Source organism: Emys orbicularis, chromosome 3 (genome assembly GCF_028017835.1).
Source record: "Emys orbicularis isolate rEmyOrb1 chromosome 3, rEmyOrb1.hap1, whole genome shotgun sequence".
NCBI lineage: Eukaryota > Metazoa > Chordata > Testudines > Emydidae > Emys > Emys orbicularis.
In genome coordinates, this window is record NC_088685.1 from 144,269,067 (window position 1) to 144,293,015 (window position 23,949).

Here is a 23,949-nt window from a genome sequence, read left to right on the forward strand (position 1 = left end):
CCTCATTACATCCCACAGAGATGTATCTTAGTCATAGAACTAACACCTTGTTATGTACTCATCTAATAGGTTGTGAGCGAACATGTTTTAACACATCCTTTAATGCTTATTACATTCCAGACCCTTGGAGATAATTTCAAAAGCTGACCATTAAAACTAGGCTCTTTCACAACTCTTTGATGACACTACGAACTGGGCATTTCATGTCGGCATTTGGATTAGAAATTAAAAGGTGTAAATTACAGATCTAGCTTTTATGTGCTTGCTTTATTGATCAGTCGTCTTCATAGAAACAGCATCAGCCTCGATAGCTTAGCAGCCTAGATTACCTTTTGGTTTGCTTAATTGGTCTACCAGGATGCAGTTAATTTTCTATTTATGTAAATCACAAGACAAAAAAGGTGATATAATACCTTTGTACTAGAGTAACAGAGACATTAAAATACATTGATGTGCCCGGTAATTATTAAATACACAAGTTGACCATTAAGGCAAGAGAGAGCGGGTTCTCGGCCTTATTAATTGTGCACTTTAGGCCAAATACTGCTTCCTTTACAAACTTGGATGTCTATTGACCTCAGTGGCCCCACTGGCTTGAGTAAAGCAAGAATGATTTGGCTCATTGAAATTTGAAAGCCCATTTAAAAAATCCTAAACTCTAGTATATTCAATGCTCTAATTAAATGTGGTTTTCTTTCTGTGTTTGCTGACAGGTGAAAGTCATGGTGCGCATCTGTTCCACCCTTGCCAGGGATACGTCTGAGTCCAGCTCCTTCTTAAAGGTTGATCCCCGTAAGAAGCAAATTACTCTGTATGACCCATTGTCCTGTGGAGGCCAGAACACCTTCCAGAAAAGGGGCAATCAGGTTCCCCCCAAGATGTTTGCTTTTGATGCAGTTTTCCCCCAAGATGCATCTCAGGTAGGCAATGTATGACTTGGACTAACAAGGATCTAAGATGTTTTCCAGTTAGCACTAGTGTGCCCAAGAGGCAAATTCATCCCTGCTGTAATTTCAGAGATTTCACTGGAGCTAGACCAGGGATTAATTTGGTCCATAGATGCCAGCAATATTGTGACAAATACGTTAAATCAAATCTCTATAATATGATGATCAGCTTTGCTTTAATCCAGTGGTTCTCAAATTCTGGGTCAGGACCCCAAAGTGGGTCAGGACCTCATTTTAATGGGGTCGCCAGGGCTAGCTTAGATTTAGGCTAGCTTTGGCCCCCAAATCCGGGGTGGCAGGGATTGGGCAGGCTAAGGCTTCAGCCCCCCCTCCTGGGGTCGTGTAGTAATTTTTGTTGTCCGAAGGGGGTCATGGTGCAAAGAAGTTTGAGAACCCCTGCTTTAATCTTTTGCATTTCATGTGCGATAAATCATACTAGTGATATAAAATGTTGCCTAGCCTGTGAATAAACACCAGATAGCAGTATTTGATGGTACCCTTTCAACTGTTTTTTGGTTAGTGCTCATGTTGATCATATCAGTGTTGCAAGTCAATAATGTGAAGATGGCTAATCCTACATTCTATCCTCAACTCATTAAGAAGCTGAGGAATATTTATGTGGGGTTTTGCCACCCAGTTCAGTATAAGAAGACACAGGCTTTACCCCAGATATATAAATAATTAGTGGTAATATTAATTATGGATTAGAAAACAATAGAGTAACAAATGTCTGTAAACTGGACCAATGGAGAAGCAACCACCAAGGTCTTATCTACAGTAGGAAATTTTCCCTAAAAATCCTAAATGTTGCTACTACTGGCTGAGCTCCAGCTGATGGGCATAGTGTCAGAAGTGGAATAGAATAGTTTAGACAGGGGTCTGGGTGTCTGCTTGTGTTATCTAAACCTGCTCAGGGTGAATCTATATGACAAGGTGCTTAAAACACCGCCGGCTACCAGCATCTTGTCTTCATTAGGGCTCCTACAATTGCTAACAGCTGTGGAGATTCAAAGCAAAGGTGGGAAATTTTAGAAAATATTTCCTAGTGAAGACAAGACAAAAGGGTGTGTACCTCGTTCATAGACTCCCACCCACCCCCCGCACAAACTCTCCAACCCACCTGACAGCAGAATTGTAACACTTTCACTGCATCCAAAATTCTGGCCATAAATTGCTAAACAACAGCAAAAATGGTTGAAAAAATGCAATTTTTTAAAGAAAAAAGGTAAACAAAAAAAGGCCAAGTGAATCCTATTTTGCATCCAGCTTTACCAAATAATGAGCCTCTCCTCTTCCATTATGCGCATTTCACCCACCTCTGCTTAGCAGGTACGAAGTCTGTTTAGAATAAAAAAGCCATCTGCCATTTCTCAACATACAGAACTTTTACAAGGATAATGAAGTTTCAGCACCTCGTGCTGAAGCAAATGGACTAGGGCTTCCACAAAGGGCATTTAATTGTCTCAGAACCAAGTCCTAATCACCTTACTCACGTGAGTAGTCTCATTAACTTCAATGGGGCAACTCACATATGTAGGGCATGCGAGATTGGGCCCTTAGAGACAACGCCATACTACTGGAAATCAGCAATGACATTTTGGTGCTGTCACAGCCATTAATATTCTATGATGTTCTATTATTTTTTTTTATTATTAAATATCTTTGTCAATCCTGTTCTACCCATGGCAGGCTGAAGTGTGTGCTGGGACGGTGGCTGAGGTGATCCAGTCAGTGGTGAATGGGGCAGACGGCTGCGTGTTCTGCTTTGGCCATGCGAAACTGGGTTGGTATTGTTACATTTCCTTACTCAAACTGCAAAGTTTCTACTTCAAGTCTTAAATGATTTTTATTTTAGGTTAAGGAAAACAACCACTTCTAAACTGCCTGCATTCAGTGCACTATTATGTATATGAAATTGGAACACCCCAGTCATGCACGTGTCTTTTCCCTACCTGGTCCTCCTTTCTCATTTGTCCATTTATTCCATTGTTGCATATTGTCTAACTCCTAGATTGTGAGGTCTCAGCAGCATGGGCTGCCTTTGTGTGTGTTTGTTCAGTACTTTGTACAATGGAGTTCTGAGCCCTGCCTGTTGTCCTTAGGCACTACTGCAGTGGAAGTAATAGTAATAATAATAATTTGGTGATTAATGAATTATCCCATAGTAATCTACAACTTTTATGAATATGTTCAGCGTTAGAAATCTATGCAACGATTGCAGTCTTATGGGCTGCTACAAACTGACTATATTCCTTCAAGTATTCGATATTTGTGATTCAAAATGTAAGCATTGGGACTGGGTGCCTAAGTCGCATGATATTTTTTACTGTTCTTTGGTGGATGACCTACCCATTATAAACCACTTTCTTTTCTGCCTGAAACAAATTCTATTTCATCATTAATTGAATCTTCAGTGACTAGCCAAAAATTTGCTTCTGCAACCATTTGCATGATCAGAACTTTCAATGCTGACAAAAGCATCAAAACAAGATTCTTTTAGAAGACACTAACATTCTAACGTAATTTTATGTACTGCTCATCTGTATCTAGAGGTATCTGTTGGGAAACGCTGACTCTTTAATGGCAACAACTTTGCCACCTTTATTACTGCTTGGAAAGTGATCCCACGCAGTTCTACCACGTAAAAAAACCACTTCAAGGAAACTTCCATTCTTCAGGCAATGAAGACGTACAGTACGCTGTCAGGCACTGGTTGTCTCAAGTTGCATCCAAAATGGAGAAACCCAGAATTGATGAATACTTGAAGTCTCAGGCCTTCATGTCTTGCTTAAGGCCAGAGAGTAAGTGAGGCAATGCCAGCTATAGAGTCCATGCTCCCAATCGAGTGTCCTACCAATTGGCCAACTCTGCCTCCCGATTTTCACGTTTTTAAATTATCTAATGTAGACTGAGATAAAGTATAAAACATTAGCTGTCAGTGTGCAGCTGCTTCATTAACTGCCTTCCCCACCATTCCCTCTCCTACAGAGAGACACAGACAGTTTCACAAAGAGTTGTAAAGTCTAAAAATATCTTGCTGCACTAATCTTCTTAACATTAGATTCCACTTATGTCCATAATTCATGAAATGAAATAAGGTAAGAAAAAAAGCCACGAGAAATTGTCTAAAATGTATGCATATCAATATCGTTTGTGTGACAGCTATAGAAAGAGCTATAAATGAGAAAGATTCTGAAAACTTAACTATGTATATTATTTGAAGTAATACAGAAAACAGAGTAAGGTAATACTGTATGCATGCTTTTAATTAACAGATGTTTTAAACAGAGACAGGCCTGCACCAAAATCCTGGTTCCAGAGAACACCAAACTTAGGGAACGTTTTGATCTGGATCCAAACTCCACATCGTGGGACCACCTCTGGACCAGATGATCTGATATGCCTAGCTTCTGCTGAGTGTAGCTAAGGGGTGGGGATGCAGAAAAGAGCCAGCTGCAGCTCCCTGATCCCGGGGCCAGCTCTATGCATTTCCAGCCCCAGCATCCTATAGAACCATCTAGGGGCTGCTCTAAAGTATGCTGGCTAGTAACATTCCTCCCACCAGGAGATCATTTCCAAACTAGGGATTGTTGGAGCACATGACACTCGCCCATCGTCCACCCTACCCGACATGCCCTCTACACTGGTGGCTGCAGAGTGGTGTAGGAGCCAGCTATATCCAGGGCCGGCTCCAGGCACCAGCCCACCAAGCGTGTGCTTGGGGCGGTGCCTGGAGGGGGGCGGCGCGGTGGGGTGCTCCGGCCCGAGAGCGGGGCCGCGACTGGGCTCGCCGCCCTCCCCGCGGCGCTCCGGCCGCCGGGGAGAGCGGGGCCCCGGCCGGGCTCGCCGCCCTCCCCCCGGCGCTCTGGCCGCCGGGGAGAGCGGAGAGCCCCGGCCGGGCTCGCCGCCCTCCCCCCGGCGCTCTGGCCGCCTGGGAGAGCGGAGAGCCCCGGCCGGGCTCGCCGACCTCCCCCCGGCGCTCTGGCCGCCGGGGAGAGCGGAGAGCCCCGGCCGGGCTCGCCGACCTCCCCCCGGCGCTCTGGCCACCGGGGGCTCTCCGCCCTCCCCCCGGCGCTCTGGCCGCCGGGGAGAGCGGAGAGCCCCGGCCGGGCTCGCCACCCTCCCCCCGGCGCTCTGGCCACCGGGGGCTCTCCGCCCTCCCCCCGGCGCTCTGGCCGCCGGGGAGAGCGGAGAGCCCCAACTGGGCTCTCCACCCTCCCCCCGGCGCTCCGGCCGGTTGGGGACTGCGGGCGCGCGGCCGGGCTCGGCGCCCTCCCCTGCCGCAATGGGGGGGGGGGCGGGGGGGCGGCCGGTGGCTTTTTTGCCTAGGGCGGCAAAAAAGCCAGAGCCGGCCCTGGCTATATCCCAGCTAAGGATTCCTTGAATGTTAGGGGAATCTTCATGTAGGAAGATCTGGCTGTTTTTCACCCCCTTTATGGTGGCAGAATGCTGCAGAGAAATGGATCGCAGCTCTGGATCTAGCCTACCAGTTTTAAATGCTGTCATTTGTCCTTTCTTTCCATCTGTCTGTCTGTGTCTGTCTGTCTTTAGTAAAGGAAATGGTTTTCTTGAGCCTGTGCAGAATAATGTCACTTGACAGAAAGATCTGGATGCACTGAGTGTAATTTAGTTTTCTTTTTTCCCCTCCCTCCTACCTGACAGGAAAGTCATACACCATGATTGGAAAAGATGATTCCATGCAGAACCTAGGCATAATCCCCTGCGCCATCTCATGGCTCTTCAAGCTGATTAATGAACGGAAAGAGAAGACGGGGGCCCGCTTCTCAGTCCGGATCTCTGCAGTGGAAGTGTGGGGGAAAGAAGAAAATCTGAGGGACTTACTGTCAGAAGTAGCTACAGGCAGCCTGCAGGATGGTCAGTCCCCAGGTGTCTACCTTTGTGAGGACCCAATCTGTGGCATGCAGGTGAATGAATTTTAAGATTTATTTTAAATGGAAACTAATCTCTAGCAATGTGATATTTAGGCTTGAAAGGATTAGATTTTCATCAGTAAATGCTGGTAAACATCAATTGCTCCATACACACAAAAGTGATAAAAATATTTCCATCCATGATAACTGAACTTTCCAGATAGGCAAAGTAAGAAAAATGCGTCTTGAGAACTTATTCGAGTTTGGTTTAAGGATATTTACTTGTATATTTTGATGTGATGCTGGCAATATTTGATTTAACAGTTATAAAGCTTTAACTTTTTGATTCTCAACGTCTACTGTCATTTAAATAATTATTGTCCGACCCTCCCCAATTTCCTGCAACTGTGAAAATTTAATTTGATAAAAATTAAAATATGCTTAAACCTTGATATTATTCAATCAAAATGATCAAAAAATTTAAATCAAATTCTGCCAAGCCTAGTGATATTTTTCTGAGCTACTGAGATGGTAGAACTCAAATTCAAGAACTACTTGAAGCATAAACTTTGCAGACTTGAATGTGTTTACTTTGAAACACACAAGAACTTTATGACCTGCAGCTGTGGGGCCATCTGCTTTCCTGGCCTCAATATTTGTACCTCCAATATGACTGATGATGAGCAGGGGTTGATGTTTGCAATAAAATTTGAAAACATTCAGAACAAACAAAATTCACCTTCCCTCCACCCCCCCTAAAAAAAGAGAAGAAATGGGATCTCTTTTATAAAACAACAAGCTAAAATATTTACAGTATTGCACAAATAGCTGGAAACCATTTATATGGCTGTTTATCTCTCTATAAACTACATTATTCATAGCATTAACATTAGCAATGTTGTAGGAAGTATTAATAGCTACTTATTAATTGTTGCCAAGAAATAAATGTTAGAGCTGGGCAAGCCAAGAATAACTCCAACTCTCTTCAGGCGTGGAGAGTCAGCAGGAACACCTAAGTAGTTCATATTACCTCCTGGGCAACCACTAGAAAGTCTATGGTTTTTTTACTTTTACTTAGTTGGTACAAAAAATGCCCACTAACAGGCCTTGTCCCCATGTGAGCTCACAAGTTGCAGGGAAATCCATGACAGGGCACAATTACAGTCTCTGAACCCTAAGCACCTAGCAGCCTCAGGGCACCAATCTCTCTAGAGAGTGGGGACAGCAGAAGCAGGACCACAGGATGATGTACAGTATTGTCAACCCCAACTGTCAAAGTGCAGTATGTAGAAAACAAGGGCCTAAAGGTTTCACAGCTTCATACAACACAACTGAATTAATGCTTGATATACTCAGAGGAAAAGAAGGTAAAATGTTCTATTAATATATGTACAAAATCAGCAACATAATTCCTATATGTCATATTATTCTTAATCGGAGTTTAGTGTATATGGTTTTGAGGATTATCTTGTTGCTTACACGGTGAGGTTGTTTTATTATAGATCTACCACAAACTGTGCTCTGCATCAACTGAGAAAATATGCGTTAGTAAGAAAGCAAGTAGATTAGTGGGACTTGGTTAGGCGGATTCTAGCCTTCTAATGACTTTATTCACCCTTTATTTGGGCTCCCTCTCTTTTAGAAGAGGAACTTACTCCTGGGCTGCACTCATAGTAAGGGCTGAAAAAGGAAACTTGTCAGTGTATTTAAACCTCTCAGACAAACAGGCCTCCCCTGTAGTCTGTGGACCAGCTCTGTGTATTACCAACACCAATGCCATCATGGGTGTATGGACAATTATTAAAAATTAACAGGGCATGGATTAAAAACTAGCTAACTGATAGGTCTCAAAATGTAATTGTAAACAGGGAATCGTCATCTAGCGGGTGTGTTTCCAGTGGGGTCATGCAGGGTCGGTTCTTATCCCAATGCTATTTAACATTTTTATCAATGACCTGAAAGAAAACATAAAATCATCACTGATAAAGTTTGCAGATGACACAAAAATAGGGGGAGAGGTAAATAATGAAGAGAGGTCACTGATACAGAGCAAGCTGGGCACAGGCAAACACTGTGTTTTAATATGGCTAAACGTAAATGTATACATCTAGGAACATAGGGAAGCAGTGACTCTGAAAAAGATTTTTGGGTTGTGGGGGCTAATCAGCTGAACATGAACTCCCGGTGTGACACGGTGGCAGGGGCGGCTCTATGTATTTTGCCGCCCCAAGCACGGCAGTGAGGCAGCCTTCGGCGGCGTGCCTGCGGAAGGTCTGCTGGTAATGTGGATTCGGTGGCATGCCTGCGGGAAGTCCGACGGTCCCGCGCCTTCAGCGTACCCGCCGCTGAATTGCCGCCGAAGCCGCGGGACCGGCGGACCTCCCGCAGGCACGCCGCCAAAGGCAGCCTGACTGCCGCCCTCACGGCGACTGGCAGGCCGCCCCCCGCGGCTTGCCGCCCCAGGCACGCGCTTGGTGTGTTGGTGCCTGGAGCCGCCCCTGCACGGTGGGCAAAAGAACTAATGTGATCCTTGGATGGATATACGGGGGAATTACAAGTAGAAGTAGAGAGGTTATTTTACCTCTGTATTTGGCACTGGTGTGCCCGCTGCTGGAATACTGTGTCCAGTTTTGGTGCCCACCGTTCAAGAAGGATGTTAATTAATTGGAGACAAGAGCCATAAAAATGATTCAAGGATGAGAAAACATGCGCTATATTGAGAGACTCAAAGAGCTCAATCTATTTAGTTTAACAAAGAGAAGGTTAAGGGGTGACTTGATCACAGTCTATAAGTATCTACATGAGGAACAGATATTTAATAATGGGCTCTTCAGTCTAGCAGAGAAAGGTGTAATACGATCCAACGGCTGGAAATTCAGACTTGGAAATAAGGTATAAATTTTTGACAGTGAGGGTAATTAACCGCTGGAATAATTCAACAAGGGTCGTTGTGGATTCTCCATCACTGACCATTTTAAATTCAAGATTGGATGGTTTTCTAAAAGCTCTGCTCTAGGGATTATCTTGGGGAAGTTCTGTGGCCTGTGTTATACAGGAGGTCAGACTAGGTGGTGTAATGGTCCCTTCTGGCCTTGGAATCTATGGAGCTATGAGTGTCATATTTCATAATCACGTGTCACTTCTCCAAACTAACGTTTGATGACATGAAGCACGCACACATTCCTCATGTTATCAAGGGTTAATAATATCTGACTTCATGCTGGCTCTCATTTTGGAGAGAGAAGAGCAGTTTACATTCCCAACTCTGGAGACTGTGACTGAGGTCCAGCAAATGCGATTGTATGTACATGACATGTGCTTCGTCTAATGGATTGCCTTTGACCAACTTGTGGGGGAAGACACAAGGGTGCTTCCTCTCCTTTGTGTTCTTCCTCCACCTCTCACAAGGGCTGAGTACAGTCTACAGACTTTTGGTTTCCCAGAGTGCAGGGACTGCTCCCTCCTCAGTCCCTGGCACACAAGCCATAGTCCTGCGCCTGCCCATCTGCCCCAGTCAGCAGAGCTGGCCAGGTACAGAGAAGGGAGCATTCTGGAGAGCTCTGGGATATATTGTGCCTCTCTGAAGGGCAGTCCAGCTCAGAATTCCCCCTGGCATGTTGAGAGCCTGAACCAGTTGTTCCCTGCTGTTGCAAGGCCTTTAGGTGCTATTGCAGTGGGAAGCACAAGTCAGGGCAACCCTGGCAACCCCTGAATAGGGGAGGCCCAACCCTCCTTTGCTTGGTCCCTTCACAGACTGTAGCACAGGTACCGGGATGAATCCACTCAATAGTTCTAACTTCTCCACACTGTGATTCCATCGCTGATATTAGCAAGCCTCTAGGTTGTCACATCCAGGGAGATGCAAAAACAGCACTTCCATGTGACATTTGGGTTTTCTTTTTTTAAAAACAAACTGAATACGTAGAGGAGCCTTGTGCCCATTAGTGATCCCTGCTTCCATCGATGTGACTGAGAAGTGTCGTGTTCTTTTGTTGTTGTTGTTGTTGTTGTTTTAAACACGGGCTGCAGCCAGTGCAAAGCCTCCTCGTGGACATTTTTGGGGCCTAAGTGCAGAGAGGGAGAAAAGCAAGAACGAGGACCTGGGCATGTACAATGTGTATAAAAAGACACATGAATTTATATGTCTGCTACAGTGGTTCATTTCTGTGTTAAATCTCAAAAGGGGATAACACAGTAATCCCACTTTAGCAGCGCAAACACAGTGGTAATGCCTGTTAACTGACAGCTCTGAAACTGAATGGCAATGAACTGCAAACGGTGGTGCTTAAAAACCAACTGCAAGTCCAAGGTAATGTGATATAATACGTGGCTTAAGGTTTAGGAAAGTAATGCAACATAGACACTTACACGTATCCTTCCATCCCCCTAGGAGTACGTCTAGTCCTTAGATTTTCATAGAACTGCAGCCAAAGGTACAGCCGTATATTCTCAGGCAAAAGCCTGGAAATGGCAATCTATCTTCTAAAGCATCTGGTACTAGCCATGCTCGTTGACAGGACAGCTGAACCCCGGGTCTGATCCAGTATCACAATCCTATGTCCCTAGTGCATTTAGCTGTGCTTAGACTTCAGGGCACCAAGAATGTTACCTGCTAGTGCTGAAACCCAACAGAGCTTCTTTATTTGCTTTCCCCTGTGTTGCCTTGCAGCTTCAAAACCAGAGTGAGCTCCGTGCCCCCACTGCGGAGAAGGCTGCCTTCTTCCTCGATGCAGCAATAGCCTCCCGCCGAAGCAACCAGCGAGACTGTGATGAGGAGGACCACAGGAACTCGCACATGCTCTTCACTCTGCACATCTACCAATACCGAATGGAGAAGAGCGGCAAAGGTGGCAGTAAGTCATTCCGTTTTCTTCTGTGTCCTCACCACATGCAATTCTATTAACTGGTGTCCTTGAAAAGATAGGGGCCAAATTGTCTCCTGGTGTACATTAGCTGATTAGCATAGTTCCGTTGAAAATGCCAACAGAGCCCAAGTCATTCGTGACGAGAAGTTGTTGTTATCTGTTGGCTGTTCAGTTGCCTTTGTGGTGTGAATTAGTGGACGGGTCTATACATCTAAATGAAAAACACCATCAGACTTGGCCTTAATTATCACCCTTGCTGGGAGCCTCAGCACAGAAGCTAAGGATCAAAAGACCATGGAGACTGAAGGTTCTTTTCATCAGTAGGGGATAGCCTCAATTGAGGATAATACTACTACTTTCTCTATCATGTCCATGTAGACTGTTAAACTCTGCAGGGCAGGGACTGTTTCTTCTTATATGTTTCTATAGTGCCCAGCACAATAAGGTCAACATCTCAGAGCTTCTAGGCACTATTGTAAAACAAATAATATTTAGATTGTGAATTCTTTGACTCGGGGACTGCCTCTTGCTATGTGTTTGTACAGTGCCTGGCACCATGAGGACATGCTCTTGTTTGGTAGCACTACTCTAATACAAATGATAGATAAAAACAATAATTCTCACTCAGTACTTCCTCAGGAAAAATTCCCATTGATTTTGAGGGACTAAGGACTGGCTCTGGACCTGTTTTTTTTTTTTTTTAATAAATTGCAACCCGTTTGTTTTCATGGTTACAGAATTAGCCCTTAAGAGAGGTTCTGAGAGCTTTTACAAAGGCATTTCTGTCTGGGGAAAGCCAAGTACCAAGAAGACAAAAATGCTTCAAAACTGTTGCAGGAGAGTCTGTTGCACATATTGTAGCAGTCCCCAGAGCAGGAAGTCACTGTGAATGCTGTAACATACCGGCATGGCAACGTGCCAGCTGTCCCACATGCTCAGAAGCAAACACTGTAGCCATTCCCAGCACTAGACCCTTTGGGTTCCCATAAACGCTTGCCATACAATGAATACAGGGTTGCTTTACTCGGGCTGCCAGAAACAAATATTGCAGTTACATGTGGCGCTGTGGTCTTGAGTTACGAACAAAAGATAGTAAACACAACACCCAGCAGCTCCCAATCTAGCCCCTGGGGGGCCGAACAGTACAGGGAATGTCGGTAGGGCTTCTTGGGCCTAGTGCCAGGAGTACTCGCATTAGAGCCAACAGCATGCTGGTCAGAGTCCAGTCCTTTTTGTCTGACCCGTTATCTTGTTCTGACCCATCCATACAAACCACCCCCACCTTTGCAGCCCATTGTTTGGTATCCATCACTAACACTGTCCCCCTTCCAAGCAACGGGCTGCTCCCATTCTGGCTTTCTGCCCTTCAGTCCCAGCTCCCAAGCTGTCCATACTTCTCTCTGCAGCCAGCTCCTGGTTGCTCTTGCTCATACCCAACCTCCAGCTCCCTCCTGAGCCCAGGTCCTCTTTAACCTCTGCCAGTATTCCATCTCTAGGACCCTACCAAATTCACGGCCATGAAAAATGCATCACAGACTGTGAAATCTGGTCTCCCCCCATGAAGTCTGGTCTTTCATGGGCTTTTATTCTATACTATACAGATTTCACGGGGGAGACCAGCATTTCTCAAATTGGGGGTCCTGACCCAAAAGGGAGTTGCACGGGGTCGCAAAAAGTTATTTTAGAGGGTTGCAGTATTGCCACCCTTACTTCTGCGCTGCGTTCAGAGCTGGGCGGCCGGAGAGCAGTGGCTGTTGGCTGGGTTCCCAGCTCTGAAGGCAGCGCCCCGCCAGCAGCAGCACAGAAGTAAGGAGGGCAATACCATACCATGCCACCCTGACTTCTGTGCTGCTGCTGGCAGCGGCTCTGCTTTCAGAGCTGACTCCCAGCCAGCAGCTGCCGCTCTCCGGCCGCCCAGCTCTGACAGCAGCACCACTGCCAGCAGCAGCGCAGAAGTAAGGGTAGCAATACCGTAACCCCCCTACAATAACCTTGCGACCCCCCACAAGTCTTTTTTGGGTCAGGACCCCTACAATTACAACACCGTGAAATTTCAGATTTGAATAGCTGAAATCATGAAATTTACAATTTTAAAAATCCTATGACCATGAAATTGACCAAAATGGACCGTGAATTTGGTAGGGCCCTATTCATCCAGAACAGGAAAGGGATTATGAAGCCCTCTGCAGGCTGAATGTTGCACTGGATACTAACATAGCATCCAATAAGGAGCCAGAAGGTTCATTACAATATGTTTAGTGGAGCAGAGCGGTAAAGATTTTCCTGTGTTCCAAAAAATGTCAGGATATCAAAAAACATTCCCATCCTGAATCAGGATGAAAAGTCAATCTCAAATTATCGCCAACCAAAATTGGGGGAAAAAATTTAACTTCAGATCAATTGCAATGTCTTGTTTCGATAACTTTGAAACATTTTGTTTCAATTTTGACCTCTTTTATTTGATTTATTTTTACTATAATTAGCTTACATTTTGAAATGAGAAGTTGTTTCAAACTAGAAAAATAATTTTTTGTTTCAAAAATGTTGAAACAAAATGTTTTGACAATTTCAAAACTTTTTAAAAACATTGTAGCTTTGAAAAAATTATCAGAATTGACTCTTTCTTGTGAAAAGTTTTGGTTTTGTTAAATTGGCATTTTCTGATGACAAAATTTCTCTCTAATGTATAGTTCTTGTGGGCCTAAATAGCACTGCAGAGATCGTGAATATTTCAGCTTGTGTAGTCTCTACAGACAATTTGTGATGGTGAGCAGACTACAATCTAAGATGTCCAAAGAATGGACATCATTGCCATATTTATGCCTAAAGTTTGAATGCAGTGTATTCAAATATACTGTACTGTATTTAAAATGTAAGAGCTACAGTTGCTTAAATGAAAGTGGAGATTGCATGTGTTTAAGTAATAACCCCTGTGGAATTGGCAGCCAAAACTCAATTAACTAAAGGTTTATTAATTAACCACCCTGCACTGGAAAGGAAGACTGTGAATGCTCAAACTATCTGGTTGTTAGGAAGGAAGTGGACTGGTTTTGAGGGCATTACCATTAAAGTCATTTAATACTCCATGCTTTTTACATATGCACACACACAACCTGTTTTCAAATACAATTTTAAAAAGAGCTGTGGAGTAAAATGTATTGTTTCCTGATGGCTTTAATGACTACTTCTAAAAGATTACATGATCCCATAGATTTATAATGGGAAATGCATCATTCCCTAGTTGTAGGTAGGTTTTGCTTTCAAGCCATACCACCCTGACAGAATGTTTCCATATCTGGGTGACCTATTAAGCCAAAGAGGTCAACGATCTAGTTGATGATTGGAGGAGTGTGCATTTTGTGGGGAGAGGGTTATGCTAGGAAAGGATTCCTAGTGATGATCAGAGCCTAGTTTGCTGTAGTGAAGCAGTTTTTAGAAAACAATGGCAAGATAGTAGTGTTGGTTCAACCAATAGGGTAAAAAAAAAAAAAAAAAGGCAGCTTCTAGTGAGTCAAAGATCAAAGAGCTTCAGTTTGGTTGTGTTCAGAAAAGTGATTGTAAAAATGACAATTTGGTACTATACTTACCTACAGTCCTGATTCATGATAGGCCAGAAGTAATTAATGTCAGAAGCAGGCACAGTGCCATTGAAATCAATGGAATTATGCCTGTGATGTTACAAGTGTTGTTGTTTTTTTTAACTGTCAGTACTGCAGAGTCAAGCTGGCCATGGACAATGAAATCTTATGGTATTCATCTTATCTCATCTTCAGCAAAAACTGCCACCTAACTTTGGATTGCAGAATTTTTGGTGGTAAAAAGCATGCAGAATGGAGAACTTCAGATCCCAGATTGAGTGGGTGGTGCTGTCAGCCTAAAAACAAGTCTTGTTTTGACTTGCTGATTCTCTTAAGTTTCTGCACAGAATGTTCTGCTGGCCCACTTGGTACTGGATGACGAGCAGCTGATCTTTACATGTATCTGAATTTCTCTTGAGAAAAATCTGAAGTTCCTCAGTAACAATCTTAGCCTGTTTATCTGAAACTCTCTCTTCAGGCTAACCATATGCAGGAAACATATTCCCAATGCCCAGTGGTCTGAGTACCAGAAGTGTTTGTCCTGTGTGCCAGGTCTGGCCACTTGGAATAATCATTGGCAGCAACTAAACACATGCCATTGATTCTTCTCAGCAATATTAATGCATAATCTTCACCAAGGCTCAGTAGCTGACTTCCATAGATGACACGTGGCATAATACAGTGACTGCTATAGGGTTCAGTTTGACTAATTTCAGTACCTTGGTCCAAATCTGGCAACCAAAATGAACTTCAAATCATCAAACTTGTCATTTTCACTTTTCCTTGGTGGCGATCAGTGAAATTCAACCAGAATCTGAAGCTGTGAACTTTTGGGTATTACTCTTATATTCCATAGTCATCACTTTCCACTGACAAACTGAGTTAAAAAAAAAACCCAACAAGAATAAGGATACAATCTCTCATACACTGTGTGAAAAAGTGTGTTGGATTACATTAACCAAAACGATCTTTCTTATGGACTGTGCAGTCCTTGGCTCAGCAAACTGTTCATATAAACCACTCTATCCGAAGCTCCCCATTGGCTTTTGTAGGAATTTCCCATCTATTGTGTCCCTGTCCCTGCCCCCATTCCTGTGCAGACTGGGAAATGGTGTCTAGAGGTTCTGCAGCCATTGTTGCTGTAGTTCAGAGGGTAGGACCCAAAGAGGCTCAGTTCAGTGTTCTCGGAACTAGCAAATTCCAAAGGGAGTTACACAGAGATTTTGTAGGAGTCCACTCTCCATTCACATAGCTGAAATGCTGTTCTATGTTTTTAGGTGAAAATGATTTCCTTTTGCTGAATTCCTTTCTCCACTGTGGTACATACAAGCCTAGGCTGCATGTCCTCATACCACGGCACCTGAACTTCAGCTTATTGATGAAACACAGCTCTGGTTGATGTGATGTTTCCAAACAACGGATAATAAATACATGGATCCATCCATCTTTCTGATGTCCTCCTGGTGTAGTGACTCCTGCACCTGTGGGCTGAGATTTCCTTCCTTTCTTTGCATGATACATAGAGGGGCTCTCTCAAATAGCTGTGCATTTCTCTGGATGGACTCAAAGCAGCAGTAGATACTACAAAGCAGCAGTAGATACTAAGGTTAAGTTTCTTTCTGTGACACAGTTCTTAGTTCTGGATTTTTGGGTCTACCTACATAACTCTCATGACAGATGGCTCCCAGAATGACAGGCTGTGAACAGCAATTTAGGACAAGCCAAAAATCAGATACATTTTCTCCTTCTCTGTGTTTTCTGAAGTGAATTGTACATCTTGCACCTAGGATGTCTGCTTGGGGTATAAGTGATTCATAAGCACTTCAGTCAAGTCCTCATAGTTCATATCAGCCAATATTTAATGGAAACAAAACTTTCAGGAAAGAAAATGTCTGTTGATCAACCATTTAGAACAATGCTCAGTGCCATTGGCATAAAAATATTGCTGCAGCCTTTCCACATGCACTTCAAATCCTCTCCTTTTCTCAGGAAAGCGGTAACTGTCCATTTTTCCACGGGTGGCCATTTTTACTTTCATTTTTAACCACGGACCTCTTCTGGATGCTGCTGCACTGATAACTTTGTTCTTTCTAAAAGGATCCCATCACAAAGGTATTACATTTTCTCCATGTCTTCCATAAATCCAATGAGCCAGCCATTCCTTTTTAATCAACCCCCATGCCTTTCATTGAATCAAAATAACAAGTCAGAGCAATAGTGATTAGGTCTTGATTGACAAACTACAGCTAAAAATTCAGTCTTTGATTCAGTCTGTTTGACCCAAGAGGAATTTGGGGGGGGGGGGGTTGGTCTCATTTTTGAGTGTTTTTACCCTTTTTGTTTGTTTGTTTTTAAATAAATGTAGCTTAAGTTCAAAACAAAATGTTGTTTTGAAACAAAAAGTCAAAGCATTTTTGTTTTAAAGATGTCGAAACAAAATGTTTTGATTTTTTTAAATTTGTTTTCATTTTTTGGCCTAAACTATTTATTGAATTTGATCTGAATTCATGAATAATTTCTGTAGACCTGAAATGACATTTGTCATTGAATAAAATATTCATATGAAAAATTTTGCCCTTCTCTGTAGTAATCACGCACAGTCCCACAGTTCCTCAAGCTGCAGGCACCACACCTTCCCTATATACTGCATTCATTCACGAAGCCTGCTGCAAGTCCATTTATCAAATGGTATCTGAAATGGCAGGGTTACTATTTCCGTGTTTGCTGCAGGTTTTACAATATAACAGTTCACTAATTAGTACAAAATACAACTCCTCACCTTGAACCACTGACATATAACAGGGACAATATTTATGAAAATAATCTGACTGTAAACAGTTCTTTTAATGGTACTTTAAAATGCTGCTCTATCCTGAAAAGTGATTCTGTAAAACTGGCACTGGTTCCCTGCTTGTGTCTTGATTACTCCATATCAATTCTGCTCATTTTACTAGCGAAAAGATGTTACTTTTAGAACCACAAGTCCTTCATACTCACCTGGGAAAGTCGAGCTAGGTTCCTTTCTCCCTGTGCATCATCACTTACAAGAGAGCTCATAGCCTCAGTTACACTTGTATGCTGTATTGGAGATTAATGTGCTTATATAGGAGCAGTTGAGAGTTTAAATTAAAGACTATGGGATTACCCAAGTGCATATATGGTCATAATTTGGCTGCAGAACCATTATCACTGGCGGTGATGCCTGTGTTGTAAAGAACTTAGCCCTGCAAACTCTACTTGAAGTTGACAGGTTAAAAATGCATCTTCCAACTTGTAAACTGAACATATAGGAAATCAGCATGGCACAATAAGTGCTGAAACTGTACAATGCTGCTTTTACAGATTTACTTTTCAGGGTAGAATTACAGTTTAAAGGAGTACTGTTAACACTGGTAGAGCCAAAATTTGACCTCTCCTTCCTTCCTTCCATCTGTACTCCCAAAGTCCATGCAATTTGTTTGTTAGGCCTGGTCTACACTAAAAAGTTAGGTCGAAGGAAGTCGCCTTAAGTCAACCTGTTAATGTTTGTGTCTACACTACTGGGTCCTTTACACCGACCTAAGTCGCCTCTAATGTTGACTTCTGTAATCCACCTCTGCGAGAGGCGTAACGCTTAATTCAACTGCGATGTAGTGCAGATGCAGCGTTGTGTAATTCGACTTAATTGGCCTCCAGGTGGTGTCGCACAATGCTCATTTGTGACCGCTCTGGAAATCATTCTCAACTCTGCTGCACTGCAGCCAGGTACACAGGAAACAGCCCCTCCCCTGCTAAAGCCCCGGGAATTTTTGATTTCCCATTTCCTGTTTGATCAGCATTGGGAGCGTGCCAGCTTGAGCACAGCTGATCATGGAGACTCCATGCCCCAAACACGCTCCAGCCTGGTCTGCACAGGAGGTGGTGGAGCTCATCACTGAGTGGGGAGAAGAGACTGTGCAGGCAGAGCTCCGATCCAGCAGAGAAAACGCTGACATCTGTGCAAAGATCGTTCGTGGAATGGGGGAGAAGGGCTACACGAGGGACACACAGCAGTGTTGTGTGAAAATAAAAGAACTTTGCCAAGCGTACCAGAAGGCAAGGGAGGCGAACGGTCATTCAGGTGCTGAACCCCACACATGCCAGTTCTACAACGAGCTGCATGCGATTCTCGGGGGTGACCCTACCAGCACCCCCACAAGCAATGTGTACACCTCACAGGTGTGTGAGTCTAGGGACAACATGGAGGATGATATGGTGGATGATGATGAGGCGAACAGTAGACAGGCAAGCAGTGGATCCATTCTCCCCAAGAGCCAGGAAATATTTTTAACCCTGGAGCCCTGTGGGTCGCAGGACATCACGGTGGCTGACCGTGATGCCAGGGAAGGCACCTCTGGTGAGTCTACAGTTACAATCAAAGTCCAGTTAAACTTTAGTGGGCACACACATTTGGTTTTATTGCATGTTTACTGTTAAGAAAAAGCGAGGTGCTGTGGTTCTCTGCTTACAAGAGGCCACTCCAGCGACGCAGAAGGTGGCCCCCAGAAAAGACTGTTTATGTGGACTGGGATAGCCCGGGAATCCTCCATGGATATCTCTAGGAAACTTTCATACAATCCTTTGCAGTCTTATTTCTTCCACCATGGCAGGACACTTCCCCACGCAACTCCTGAATTAATTCTGCTGGCATCATTGCGGTACCCAGCATAGCAGCATAAGGACTGGGTTGATACCCAGATGCTTGCAGCATCTCCTTCCTTTCTGCCTCTGTTACCCTCAGGAGACTGATATCACATAGGAAACAGGGGAAGTTCTCATTAAAAGTGCTCTTACAAGAAAAAAAGGGCATGTAGACCCTCCGCCCCCACATACACACACACACACACACACACACACATTCCAGATCGCCAAACCACGTGGCCGCTAATGTGCCTTTACTGTGCTCGGCATGGGTCACCAAGTAGTTTAAAGTGGCTGATAGGGGACTGGGGCCCCACATGAGAGATTCCGCAATTTGGGAGTGAAAACATTCCCCTCCCTCCTTCCCCCCAGTTCGTAAATAGCTTCCTGTGGTGCTATGGGGAGGGGCAATTGTTCGACTAGCTACCTCTGCTCCTGACATGAGCCTGTCATAAACTTCATTAAAAGTGCGGTCACCCATGACCCGAGAGGGCCTATTCACTATGGCTGGAGCAGCAAAACAGCACCATGAAAAGTTACGGATTCTGATTATGTTCTGGCTTGCAGCTAGTGTAATAAGGTTGGGTTGTTTTATGAAAATGGCCTTGTTATGGAAACATTTTATTCATGTACAATGGCTCCTTTATTTTTCCCCATGACTGACAGCCAGAAATGTGTCCTTCGGCGTGTCATCAGCACCTGAAAGCAGACTTATGGTGATTAGGAGGAGGAGAAAGAGAACGCGGGAGAACATGTTCACCGAGATAATGAACGCCTCCAGGACAGCTGACACAGAGCTGAGAGTGTGGAGGATTTCACTGTCCAAGAAGTTAGACATGGACATGGAGAGGAGGGAAGCGTCCAATGAGCAAGAGCATGCAGCGCAGGATGAGATACTTCCGATTATGAGGGACCAAGCAGACATGTTGAGGCATTTGGTTGAACTTTAGGAACGGAAGCAGGAGGGTAGAGTCCCTCTGCAGACCCTGGTGGACAGCCAGCCAGCATTGCCTGGCGCAGAATCACCCGCCCACAAGTGTTTCCTGAAGTGTGGGCAAAAAGTCTGTTATCCCTTTCACTTAACTCAGGGGGAGGGTACAAGAAACAGAAGGTGCCCATTCATAGACCTTTGATGGTCTGGAATATGGTATTATGTTACGCAGCTGAAAATGTTTTTCCCGTTCCAACTTTACAACTCCTTTTCCCCAAGGTTACCTTTTTTTTCTGTTCTCCCTCTTTACTTATGTTTGTTAAATAAAGTAAATGGATTCGAGAAATAAATGTTCTTTATTGAGTAGAAGCAGTGGGCTTGGGTGGGGGGTTGGCTTTACAGGGACAGCGATACAAGGCAGGTGAAGGTTTGGGAAAGCACAATGCAGACAAGCAGCTCACATTTCTGTGACTCATTATTGAAATGGCTTTTCAAAGCCTCGCGGATACGCAGCGCCCCTTGCTGTGCTCTTCTTATTGCCCTGGTGTCTGGCTGCTCAAAAATGGCTGCCAAGCGATCTGTCTCAACTGCCCACCCCTGCGGAAAAATTCTCCCTTTTTTTCACAGATATTATGGAGCACACAACAGGTAGCTATAACCATGGAGATGTTCTCTTCACTAAGGTCCAACCTTGTTAGTAAACTTCTCCAGCGCCCTTTCAAACGACTAAAGGCACATTCAACCACCATTCTGCACTTGCTAAGCCTATAGTTGAACCGTTCCTTACTGCTGTCCAGACGGCCGGTGTATGGCTTCATGAGTCAGGGGAGTAAGGGGTAGGCTGGGTCCCCCAGCATAACTATAGGCATTTCAACGTCGTCAATGTTCATTCTGTGGTCTGGAAAGAAAGTCCTGGATTGCAGCTTTTTGAACAGACTCGAGTTCCTAAAGATGCACGCATCATGAACTTTCCCGCGGTGAAACGCCCCCTGTGATTCACCAGCGCTTGCAACACCATTGAAAAGTATCCCTTTCGGTTTATGTACTCTTTGGCAAGGTGGTCTGGTGTCAAGATGGGGATGTGTGTGCCATCTATTGCCCCACCACGATTAGGAAACCCCATTGTGGCAAAACCATCCACTATGTCCTGCCCATTTCCCGGACTCACTACCCTTCGTAGCAGAAGTAAATTAATGGCCCTGCACACTTGGAGCACAGTTGATTTACCTACTCCAAATTGATTCCCCACTGACTGGTAACTGTCTGGCGTTGCAAGCTTCCAAATAGCGATCGCCACTCGCTTCTCCACTGTCAGAGCAGCTCTCATTTTTGTGTTGCTGAACTGCAGGGCAGGGGAAAGCTCTGAACAAAGTTCCTGGAAGGTGGCCTTCTGCATTCGAAAGTTCTGCAGCCACTGCTCATCATCCCATACCTGCAAAATGATGCAGTCCCACCAGTCAGTGCTTGTTTCACGGGACCAGAAACGGCGCTCAACAGAGTGCAGCTGCTCTGTGACTGTCAGCAGCAACTGTGAATTGTTTTTTTCAGTGGCTTGCTGCAGGGCTGCTTGCAGGACATCACTATGGGCAGGGGGACTGAGGTTACATGCCCTCCCTGCCCAGGGCAGAAGCCCTGGAGCAGCTTTCCTTTCCCTTCCCTTAGGCTTCGGCCCCCTCTTCTGGGTTCATGTAGTAATTTTTGTTGTCAGGAGGGGGTCGCGGTGCAATGAAGTTTGAGAACCGCTGGACTAGAGGAATCACACTAAAAAAAATGGCACAACAGTGACTCCTACAGAGTGAAGCCTGCAGGAGTTGTGAGTACTGTTAATGCCGGCAATTTTTAAACAGGTCAGCAATGAACAACAATGTACAGCTGTGAGTGGTGGAAATGAGTTAACAGGACTCCTACCGTTTGTTACTGCTCACATTACTGAAATGGGGTTTCTGAACTGTTTCCCCTTAATGAGCAATGCCTTTTGCTTTCGGGGGAAGCTCTCTTTCCTGGAGCTGCATTTAGAGTAACTCATCAGAGGCAAGATGCTAACTGCTCTCCTTCTTTCCGATCTTCATTTATGGCAGTGTCCGGAGGTCGCAGCCGCTTACATCTCATTGACCTGGGTAGCTGTGTGAAAGTGCTCAGCAAAAATCGAGAGGGAGGCTCCGGGCTCTGTCTTTCGCTGTCAGCACTCGGCAATGTCATCCTTGCCCTCGTCAACGGCAGCAAACACATCCCATACAAGTAAGTGATATTCTGTTAGGCATAGTGGGTGGTGACGAGTGCCTTTCTGTGGTGTTAGCTGTTTGTTTTTGTGGTGGAGTTAAATAGCAGTGCTCAGGAAGGATGGAGAAATGAATGATAGAAAACTATGGGCCAGATCCAGCACCCTTTGAAGTAAATGGAAAAATGTGTATAGGGCTCAGTGGCTGTATGATAGCTGCCAGCTAGACGGAGCAGAGTGATTTCGGTTCTGAACCTTGTGCCTCCAATGATCAGGACAGAGTTTCTCCATCTCCTTTGCACATGGTGCTTGCACAAGTTTGGGTTCCCTACATATAAGACAATTCTGACCTGGTCAACATTATATTTTTCCTGAAGCAGATCCCGCTGAGTGAATCCTCCCCCCCCCCCCCCCCAAAGAAGGGTGGTGGTGGTTTCAAAGATAACAGCCAGTAGGGACAGAGCCATGTTGACATGGAGACCCAAGGGACTGAAAATTGGTGCAGTGGTCCTGGTCTCCAGAGGTGCTCGAAGATTTGCGGCCATCTCAATGCATCTGAGGCGTTAGAATGCCAAACTCCCTGTTTGTTCCACAGGGACAAACTTTGCTCCCCTTATGGAACAATTTGGAGGATACTGCAAGCTGGAACTCGTATGATTTTCTATTTCCAAAGTGGATTTTAGCCTCTCTTAGTAGGTAAAACATGCATCATACTGAAAATGCAACATTGTTACAAGGTTTAGTTACTGCATTTCAAAAGTTTCTTGACTTTTTTCTAGTCTTGTGTGAATCTGAGTGTCACCTTATCAGCTTGCAAAAAAGATGCATTCCATCTGTCATGCCAGACAACTCACCTGTGCTGCTGCAGCTAGCTTCTGGGAAATCAGAGGAAATGTGTACATAGAGGATATGTTTTGTCCTCATTTTTCTTCATCATTGTCTCCAGCCATTTGTCATGTCTGCGAGTCTGAGAGCAAGTTTGGATTCATTAGTTTGCAGTCACACAGACTCCTTATCCATATCCTAAATGATTCTGACTTTGTGAATCACATGGCTTTCTTAGTAGAGCGCATAAAGCATAGGTAGCAGCATCTAGAGCTCCCAGGTCTTAGCGTCATGAGCAAAGACTAATCGTCTAGTCAACATCCTATACTGTGGAGTCCGGATGAATGTTGCCATTCATGAAGGAAACATTGAAGAGGGTCGGGGGGGGGGAGGATGTATCAGGGAAAGTTGTATGAGCTATTCATAACAAATAATTCATTCCATGAATTTCACGTTTCTTACGGTCCAGAGACCACAAACAGATAATTCTTTTTGCAAATTTATTCATGATTTTAAGTTATTCTCAAGTTTTATTTATTTTTGTCTTGATATTGGAAATTCAAAATTCAAGCTTAACTGTGACTGGTCACATAGGTTAAATGGCTTTGTGTTTCTTCCTGGCTTGGATGATCATAACTCTAGTCATCAGGTTCCTGGTTGTGAAATTGGTTTGAAAAGCTAATATAACATTTGTTTCCCATGATTATTTGGCTGTGTGAACTTAAAATCTGCTTTTCACAAATAGTCATGTTACCAGAACTCACACTCAAAAGGGCCAAATGAACGCTCCTAAAAATATCATTGAATATTCATGGAACATCTTGTGGAGCATTTGCCTAGCTCTGATGTGAAAATTGCTTGTATGTCATAAGCATAAAATATGCTTGAAAAATAGATCACCTTTCTTGTCGATGTTTGTGGGTTGAAAGGAAGGCAGGCTGTGGGTTGAAAGGAAGGCAGGACTGGTAGAGGGTGTTCGTTAGTCATGCTCCCTAGGCTAGGACTATAGATACGTAAAATAGTTACCAAATACAACAGCTGTCTTTCTTGGCAAT

At 44.3% G+C, this 23,949-nt stretch overlaps 1 protein-coding gene across 1 annotated transcript in view; it reads left to right on the forward strand.

The window, feature by feature from the left end:
• The window catches only part of KIF26B (kinesin family member 26B), a 424,817-nt gene that overhangs the window by 332,307 nt on the left and 68,561 nt on the right, over positions 1 to 23,949 (forward strand). Inside the window, exons 6-10 of the mRNA XM_065401573.1 lie at positions 714 to 920; positions 2,637 to 2,730; positions 5,610 to 5,872; positions 10,488 to 10,671; positions 21,930 to 22,089. Of these exons, the coding sequence (XP_065257645.1) occupies positions 714 to 920; positions 2,637 to 2,730; positions 5,610 to 5,872; positions 10,488 to 10,671; positions 21,930 to 22,089 (908 nt within the window). The remainder of the gene's footprint in view (positions 1 to 713; positions 921 to 2,636; positions 2,731 to 5,609; positions 5,873 to 10,487; positions 10,672 to 21,929; positions 22,090 to 23,949) is intronic.